This window comes from Elephantulus edwardii, unplaced genomic scaffold (genome assembly GCF_000299155.1).
Source record: "Elephantulus edwardii isolate Elephantulus edwardi_28Jun2011 unplaced genomic scaffold, EleEdw1.0 scaffold00148, whole genome shotgun sequence".
Classification (NCBI taxonomy): domain Eukaryota; kingdom Metazoa; phylum Chordata; class Mammalia; order Macroscelidea; family Macroscelididae; genus Elephantulus; species Elephantulus edwardii.
In genome coordinates, this window is record NW_006399898.1 from 2,537,014 (window position 1) to 2,547,014 (window position 10,001).

Here is a 10,001-nt window from a genome sequence, read left to right on the forward strand (position 1 = left end):
TACACTCTGGTGTTAATATATATGAATATATATATACTGAAAAATTTAAAAAAAAATCCTGTGACTTGCTGTATTGGGATACTGACTTTAACATGGTGGTTTAGAACAGAACCAGAAACATTTCCAAGGTGTGTCTGTCTGTTTCAGGTATAAGGAAATGACAGATTAGACAATGCTCTGGGTTTCTTTGCTTCTTAAGGGTGTATAAAGAGTGTTTCCTGCTGGCACTGAACCCCCCAAATTCTTACCATTGCAAGAGGGACAATGCCCACAAAGGTGGTCTGGCTGATGAAGATCTCGGAGACGACCAGCTCACTCAGGGTGTCCTCCACCGGGTACTCCACCTGCCAGGTGATCTGCTGGGCCCCAGCCAGGCTGCTGCTGTTGTCCACTCCAAAGTCCACTTGCAGGATCTCATAGATGGAGCCATTGGCCCTGGAAAAGAGACACACAAAGGGTGATGTAAAACTCCAGGCTCAGCAGGAGACTGTGGTGGACCATCAAGCTCCTGTGTTAACCTAACCAAAAGAACTTCTGCCAGGTCCAGGGGGTGCACTGTCGTGACTGCCCTCCAAAGCCTGGCCTCAGATGGGCTGGCAGGCTGCCGTCACTACCCAGTGCTGCTGTAATGCAACACCACAACCAATGGTGTCAACAGACATTAGCCTTCTCACAGTTTAGGAGGACATGCTGTAGCATTTCTCAGCATAGCAACCTGTATTGAAATGATGAACTCTGCTCTTGGTTCTTCTTTACTGGTCCTACCAAGGTCTCCCCTCTCTGCTCCATGTCCTATTCATTTCAATGCTAAAGGAAATTACAGGCTACACCCTAGGGAAACTCCTCTTACATTAGATCAGATGGTGATGGAATTAGGACGTTGCTTCTCCCTCTTAATCCTCTTAAAATTGCTCAGCTTATGCGATGATAGGGAATCTTTACATAACTTCCACATGACATCACTGCATGCATGTTTTGTTAGACCTGATTTAGTCCATGGCCCAGGTACCTCCAGGGCTCCGTGAAACAAAGCCAAATCTCCATGAATCAAGACACAATTGCACTATCATGCACAGCTCTCCCCTCTCATTCCATGTCTTCACCCACCATAAATGCAAGGCTCCCATTCCAGGATGCCCCCAAACTTCCCACCTGGTTCAGTGTGACTCCAGCTGTGTGGATCTCGGCTATCTCTAGCTCTACTTTGATTCACAGTGAGCTTTGGAATTCTGGGAGAAGAATCGTGGGACCAAACTCAGAAAGCCTAGCCAATGGTACAAAGAGGCTGGCAAATAACAGCCAGAAATGCACAGCTAGGAAAGAATAACATTGATGAATGGGACCTCCTAAAGATTATGTCCCTGTGTGCATCAAAAACTTTTTTCCAATAGGGTAAAAGAAAACCTACTGGCTGGGAGAAACCATTTGGCAATGCCATCTCAGACAAGGGTTTCATAACAGAAGTTTGCAGAGTCCTACAGGGCCTCCACAATAAAAAGACTGACAGCATAATTATAAAATGGGCCAACAAACACATGAAGAGATGCTCAAAATCACTGGCAATAAGAGAGATACAGACCAAAATAACAATGAGATACCATCTCACCCCAGTAGCAATGGTAAAGTTTAACAAGACAGCAAGCAATACATATTGAAGAGGATGTGGTGAGATAAGAACACTTCTACATTATTGGCGGGACAGTAAAATGGTCTAACCACTCTGGAAGGCAGTTTGGTGCTTCTTCAAAAAGTGGAATATAGATATTCCATATGACCCAGGTATTCCATGCTAGGAATATATGCCAAGGAAAACAGAACTGAGATACAAATGGAGATTTGTACACCAATGTTTGTAGCAGCATTATTCATAATAGCAAGAAAATGGAAACAACCAAGATATCCATCAACAAATGAATGTATTGAGAAACTGTGGTACATTCACATGATGGAATACTATGCAGCACTCGGGAGCAAGAATTTTGAAAAATACTATAGAACATGGGAGAGGCTGGAGGGCATTATATTATGCTCTATGAAACTAATTCAGTCTCTTAAAGACAAATACTGCATAAGACCATTACTATAAAAATAGAAAGAGGTGTCCAAACGGAGGAAAGGGAGGGAATAAAGAGGTGGGCATGGAGATGGGGAAATCTTGAGGGCCCAGAGCTTGGAAAGCAGAGCAAGGGGGTGAATCAATGAGGAAAAAAATCCAGTGGGAACCTGGAAAGATGGGATAATGAAGATAAATTTTATAACACACGCTGCATGGGAATGATAATACGAAGTACAATGTGAATAGAGGAATGAATAAAACACAATATACATAAATAAAACACAACGTATATGACTTTTACATGCAAAGCAACATAAAATTTTTAAATACAGCAATGACTTCATGAGCTTGAGGAAACACCATGACACTAAGAACAGAAAAGGACTTCAGGAATGACCAAGAGTGACATTATGGGGTGCTGGAGATGATCTTCATTTCAGTAGCTTGAATCTAAGAAAATCAATCCCACATGTGTGAATTCACAGAGTGGCATGGCTGAATGTGTGTCTGGGGAAGGTGGCTGGGACATATATCAGGGGAAAAGACAAGTGCAATTGCCAATATTTTTATGTATGACTCTCACTGCTGTTGGGAAGGATTTGTAAACTGTGGGCCAGCTATCACACAGGCATGGGAAGTGACTGAACAGAGAATTAAAAATCCATCTGGCTCCGATTTACAAATGTCTCCAGCTCTTGGAGGGCTCCCTGGGCACATAGCAGGTTAGGTGTTTGACTGTTATCGAAAGTGGACCCAAACTCACCAGCTGCTCCCCAAGAGAAAGATGAAGCTGTCCTTCCTGCTAAGATTTACGGCCTCAGGAACCCCAAAGAAGGGTGCCATGACTTAGAATCAGCCCAACGACTGTCCAGTTCTGTACGCTTGTTTGTAATCTCGAGTGCAGCCACTGCCGGACCCCAGGATAAGTCATCACTGATAGACTCAGAAGCTTTCTGGGCCTGACTCACACAGTCTAGCCTGTCCATTCACTGCCTGGAAGAAGACAGCCTCCTAGGACGTGAGTATCATCTGCTCATGTCCCCAGCATGAAGCCTGTGGCTTGACCAGCTCCTTTCTGGTCTCCTTAAGATTTCTACAGGAACTGGGGCAGAAGGGTAAGTGCTCAGTCACTAGCCAAAATGTTTGGCAGTTTGGACCCACCTCTATTATTTCAAATTGACTCCGCAGCACTCAACAAGAATGGGGACCCAAACTGGACCCCTTACCTTCCATATGCTAAGAGGCACCAGGGCGGCACTCAGCACCAGGCATGGAATTGATGAAACTGAACAGCAGGCCAGCCCGGCATTAAACACCGCCCCAGAATAGAACTCCAGTCCGCTCAGAACAGAACCAGCCACTGGTCACGCCCAACCCTCTTCCCACCCGTGAAGACTTCACAAAGCTTTGGGAATGCTACATCGTCCAACAAGGTGCTTGTTGGTGTGCTGTCAACACGTATGAAACTTGGGGCTGCTAGCCAAAATGTCAGTAGTTCAAATGCACTACCCACTCCTCAGGACAAAGAAGCAGTCTGCTTCTAGAAAGATTTACAGCCTTGGAAATCACACGAGACAGATCTACTCTGCGCCTTGGGGCCACCACAGGGCAGCAGGGCTGCACTGTGAACTCCCGAAGGGGTTTCAGGAACCGTTTCTTGCTCCAATTGTACAGTCCCAGGCCCACACTCTCAGTCAGGAATGACCATGTGCCCATCAGCATGTCTCCTCCCAAGGTACCCCCGCCATCAAAACACACCTCCTTTCTGGACTCCTCTCTGGACCCGAGCGGGGCCCTCAGCAGGACTCAGAGATGCTCATGCTGGCCGTGAGCACACAGTTCGAAAGGACACGGAGCAGAAGACTCATCTTCCGGCCACTTTGCCCTGCTAACCTCCACTCAGGTCCAGGAGCAGAAAGAAAATGTCACCCTTTAAGCGAGGGGACAAAGTCCATGTGAGAGGTCCTGCCCGTGTGGCCTTCCCGCATCTCTCTGACCCCTGCCCCAAGCCCATGAGCCCACTGGCCAAGACACCCAGCGACGTCCACATGCTGGTGGGAGAGTGGTCATACCAGGGTGACCTTCATGCCCAAGTGTTTAAGTTGTTTCCCTTAAGCCCGAGGAAGGAAGTCACGCTTTCAGGTAGCTGGCAAGCTTGCTAACAGCCCATTTCTATGGAAATGGGTTCGTAAATGTTAGTCCTACCTGCCCCAATCTGGCCCTTCTGATTTCCTGAAGTTCCTCAGGACTCCCTCCTTTTAATAACTGCCAACTTTGGTGAGGACTCAGACCCGGGTTTCAGCCCCAGGTTGCTCCCAGGACGCCTTCTCTGGGATAGGAGTGCGGGTGCGGGTGTGGGGGGCTGTGTGCACAAATGTGTGCATGTGTGGGAATGCACACTCATCCCCCGATGGGGTCAGTCCGGCCGCGACCACACCACTTGGCTGCTCCCCCTCAAGGCGAAGCACAGCCTCCTCCCCACACGCCTGCTTCCCAGCAGCCCTGTCTCCTGTGGAAACATCTCTAGTAACAGCGGGGCTCCTTCCCCGCCAGGGCCTCCCCGAGAGGTGGGGCTGACATGACTGCCAGGGTGGCTGCCCTCACACAGTCAGCAAGAGGGAGTGGCAACAGACCAACCACGGAGGGACTGACACCCCCCCCTCCCCCAGTCCAGAGACTCAGCCCTGGTTTCTCAGGGGTCACTGGGGGAACAATAATGGTCACTCCTCTGGCGGCTGGAGAGAGCGTCTGAGAGAGGCACCACAGAAGGTTACATCACTTGCACAGATTCTTTTTTCTCATCATTCTAGATGGTTCTGAGCTACCAGGCTGAGCGGCTGACACTTGCCTGACTCTGATATTCCTGCAAACTGGCGAGGGCTGCTCTGGTCTCTGCACCTGCTTTCTGTAAAGTGCCTTCCTTCTGGGCATTAACTTCAAAGGTGACCAGAAAGCGAGGTCAACAGTGCCTGAGGCCCACACTGGCCGCAGGCCCCGGAGTGGGATTCACTGGCTGCTCTCAGACGCAGCTCCTGACTCCCCTCCAGACGACTAAGCCCACTGGGACAAAGGCACGTCTGTATTGTCCCCCCTCTGTCTGCGGCGGCTGGCACGGGGCCTGGCGAATGGTCGGAATTCAACCGCCATTTGTTCAATTCATTGAACGTACTCAAAAGGCCCAGTAGGACAGCCCGTGAAATGCTGAAGGATGTCATTTGCATTCTGCGAGACAAGGAGGGACCAGTTCCGAGTCCTGGGCTCTGTTCTCATGCCTGGCTGTTATATGTGCGGGCAGACGTCAGGGATAACGTAGTTCCGTTCAAGACCACTACAAGAAAGTGGACACCGCTGCAGTGAAGTGAGGCCGACCAATCGCTTTGGTTTTCCAGTGGATATGTTATGTTTACGCTCTGTGAAGGAGCTGTGCCGGTGCTGTGGACGAGGTGTCCCACTTATAACCAAAAGCTCACGTGGTCTGCCCACCAGCTGCTCCTGGAAATAGATGAGGAGTTGTTGTTGTTGTTATGTGCCGTCGAGTTGCTTGCGACTCATAGCGACTCTATGTACAACGGCCCTAAACTCTGCTCTGTCCTGTGCCAATCACACTGTCTCTGACACTCCCATCCCGATTATCCCAGTCACTGAATCGATCCACCTCATAGAGGGCCTTCCTCTCCTGCGCTGTCCCTCCACCCTACCAAGCATGATGTCCTTCTCCAAGGACCAGTCTCTCCTCACAACATGTCCAAAGTATGTTAGACAGAGCCTCAGAATCCTTGCCTCCAAGGAGCCACCCGGTTTAATCCTTTCCAGGATGAATCTGTTTTCCTAGCAGTCCATGGTACTCTCAATACTCTTCTCTAGCACCACAGCTCAAAGGCATCAATTCTCCTTCTATCCTCCTTGGTCATTGTCCAACTCTCTGATGCATAACAAGTAATTGCAAAGACCATGGCCTGTATCAGACGTACCTTGGTCTCCAGAGAGACACCATTGCTCTTCAGTACTTTGGAGAGGTCCCTAACAGCAGACTTTCCCATGGTAATGCGCCTTTTACTTTCCTGGTTACTGGTGCCAAGAGTGTTGACTGTGGAGCCAAGCAAACTAAAGCTGTGAACAATCTCAATCTCTTCACCATCCATCCTGATGCTGCCAATTGGTCCAGTGGTGAGAATCTTTGTCTTCTTGACATTGAGCCTTAATGAGGAGTAGTCTTCTGGAAATGTCTGCGGCTGGACAACCTTCAGGCAGTTCTACTCTGTCCAGCAGGTCTGTGAGCCGGAATCTGCATGATGACAGTAGGTGGGGTCTGGTAGTCTATTAAATGTGTAGCAGCATGATGAAAATGCTTGAAATGCATTGAGAATTACCAGATGAGAGAGAGATACACAAAGTAAGCACATGCTGCTGGAAAGATGGTTTCAAAAGACTTGATTGCCACAAACCTTAAATATAGAAAACGAGAACCAAATACCAGTCACAGAAAGACAATTATCACATGTCATTGTTATTTGCCTGAACTGACTCATACCTGGCCATCCAGTGGCTTTTTAGAGGTTATAAATCACATGGGAGGAGACTGTCTATCTTCCTCTTGGGAATAGTCAGTGGACTTGAACAATATACCTTTCGGTTGTCAGTGCAACTTCTTACCACTAGACCAACAGAGCTTCATAACTGAGGTCTGGAATTATAGGACCACTAATGCAAAAAGCTACAGAAAGGTTTACACACAGATAGACTCCATCTTGGAGGGATAACGGGGATAAGAAGAATGGTAGGTAGAGGAAAAAAAACTAAGAGTTAAATTGGGTGAAAGGAAAGACAATACACAATAATAGGTTGATTAGACATCATAATTCATTATATTTATCAGTGGGATCAATGTCATAAAACAAAATGTGAATGCTAGCATGAATAAACCAAAATAATTAGTAAACATTCATTCAAAATAAAAAACAACCCTGCAATACCTGCAAAGCACAATAAAGTGAACTGCAGTACAACGAGATGTGTGTGTCCTCTGCTTCCAGACTCAAAGACACAAGTTCACTGCCACGCAGTCCAACGACCCACAGGTGACTGACCCTGCAGTGGGTTTTCAGAGGGAATAAACTTCCCGAGAGGAGAATGCCCATCTTTTCCTCAAGGAACTGCCGGTGGATTTAGAACTGCTCAGGCCTTTAGATTAGCAGCACACCTCCCTGCTTCAGGCTCTGCCCCCAGAGCTCCCCAGTGCATCCAGAAGACATATCTCTCTGCATGACTAGAATAGAAAGTCTTCAAAGGCCAGACCTGTGACAACACCTTGCTCACTCCCAGGACGTCTCCACAGGGCAGGACCTTCCCCGTAACATGTACTGAGCATCTCTTGCATGTCAGGGACCAGTGATAGCTCAGTAGTAGAATTCTCACCTGCATTTACGAAGTCTGACCTCAAATCCTGACACTGTGCCTCAAGCCAGAGTGAGCGCTAGTGGTAGGTAGGAGTGACCATAGCTTAGTGGTAAGGAGTCGCCCTGCCAACTTAAAGGCACACAGTTTGAATCTACCACCTGCTCTGTGGGGAAAAAAGTGTGTAATTTACTCTCATACAAACTATGGCCTCTGAAAAGCCCACTGGAGGGTCAGCTGGGTGACTCTAATCCGTGGTCCTAATGCCTGCCTTTAATTGTTTTTGGTAAAACATTCTTCTAGGTCGTATAGCCCTGGTCTGTCCACAGAGGCAACCTGTGGTCACTGTGAAGTTGAACACTGTGACACTGATGTGTCAAATGTGTTGATGATTACCCATGGTGGACAGTGTTTGGTGGCGCTCCCCGGCTAAAACAAGCTTGGAAGCAGAAGTGGCATCCACTTCCGTAAAATAGCTCCCTTTGAACGTGGAGAAAGGATGAAAGTCACGCAACTGTTGAGGACTTTCGTTCATAGGATCACTACGAGTTGCCTATGACTCAATGGCACTTAACAACAACAGTACACAACAACACCTCAAACACAGCTCCTATCTGTGCTTGCATGTTACCATGATGCTGAACAGGTTTGAGCGGAGCTTCCAGAAGAATATGGATCATGAAGGAAGAAGAAAGACTTGGTGATCTACTTCGGAGAGAGCAGTCAACGGAAGCCCGACGGGAAACAAAGACCCTCATGGTCATCTCCAGAGTCAGTGGGGTCACCATGACATCAGTGGACAACAGCAGGTCCTCAGAGTTCAGAGGCATTTAATATAAAGGAGGGCCGTGTCTAGGGTCATGTAAACCAATGTGTGAGGTGAACTGACGCAATGATAAATCATCAAGATAAAACACTGTTGTTGTCAGATGCCATCAAGGTGGTGCCAACTTACAGTAATTCCATGTACAACAGGATGAGTCACTGCCTGGTCCTACACCTTCCTCAAGAGTGTTTCCATGCTTGAACCTATGGCTTTTAGCCATTGTATCTGTCCATCCCACCGAGGGTCTCCCCTTTTTCAATGACCCTCTACTGCACCAAGCATGCTGTCCTTGTCCAGACACTGGGCCCTCTTGACCACATATCCAAAGGACCTGAGACTAAGTCTCACTGTCCTGGCTTCTAAAGAAGCATTCTGGCTGCACTTTTCCAAAACAGATCTGTCCACTCTTCCAGCAATCCATGCTACAGTTAATATCCTTCACGGGCACCACAATCCCAGGGCATCAAATGCCTTCAGTTTTATTATCAGATAATGGGGATGAGGCTATGGCTTTGGGAATACACTAAACCCCCCACATACTTTATACCTGAAAAGGGGTGAATTCTATATGTGAGTTATATAGCATTTTTTTAATAAAAAAGAATGAGGATATTAGATATTTCATTGTCTCTCCAAAAAATGATATTAAGGTCCTAGACTCTGCTTTTAGAAGCGTGACCTTCACTGGGAAAGTTGGTTTGGGGTTTGCGTGTGTGCGTGCTGTGTGTGTGCGTGCTGTGTGTGTACGTGTGTGTCTGTGTGTGTGCACACGTGCATGCGCACACGTGGTTATGTGTGTGTTCTCAGTTGACAAAGTCCTACCTGAGAAGGGTGGATCCTAATTTGAATCCTTTCCGGATGGCTTTTTTTGAAAAATTTTATACTGCTTTACTTACCAAGTTCGTATACATTGTTTTTCACACCAGATCTTTCTCATCTCCTTAACACCTGGGGAGGGACTTACTTTAAAAAAGGACAAGCTAGAATCATACGTGTGGAGGGTGATCCACAAGGCCTGAAAGACCAGGGCGACCAGCAATTAACTTCTCCTAGAGCCAGTGGAGTAAGAACATTACCTCAACTTGGGAACACCAGTCTCCAGAGCCATGGAGGGGGCCCGAAGAGAATGCCTGTTCTTTAAACAGCTCATACGGGGTGTCCACTAGGATAGATCTACAATATTAGGACTGAAAAATCAAAGCAAACCCACCCTCATCAAATAGTTTCAAGCTCACAGTGTGGCCCTGGAGGACTCAAGAGACTGCCCCGAGGCTGCACATCTTCACAGAAGCTCCCGAGGTTGTAAATATTTTTTAATTTATTATTAATTTTAATGAAAATTTACAGAGACCTTGGATTTCCATTCATTCATTGTTGCACTTTTCTCTCCTCCCAACCCTCCCCTCCAGTACACTAGCCTCTCGGAAAAGTAAAAGAAAAATTCTTTCATTGTTTTACAATCCCTTCCCCCAGGTCCACTCCACTACACAGCCTTCGTTCTGGACTCCCATCATGACAAAAATACATGATCACATATTCCTTTAAACAGTTTTCTCCCTCATCTGTTTCAATGCAGTATACATTATTGAACCCATCTTTCTCAGTCTTCCCCCAACCCCGAGGTCAGTCCTGTTTTACAACAGTAGCACCATGCAGTATATGTCCCTTTGTGACTGAGATACTTCACTCAGCATAATGTCCTCCAGGGTCACCCGTTTTGAATAA

The 10,001-nt window shown here is 47.2% G+C and overlaps 1 protein-coding gene across 1 annotated transcript in view; it reads right to left on the minus strand.

Annotated features, from left to right (window-relative positions):
* TMEM132B (transmembrane protein 132B) overlaps positions 1-10,001 on the minus strand; it is a 218,148-nt gene that overhangs the window by 74,209 nt on the left and 133,938 nt on the right. Inside the window, exon 4 of the mRNA XM_006894685.1 lies at positions 249-435. Coding sequence (XP_006894747.1) covers positions 249-435 — 187 coding nt within the window. The remainder of the gene's footprint in view (positions 1-248; positions 436-10,001) is intronic.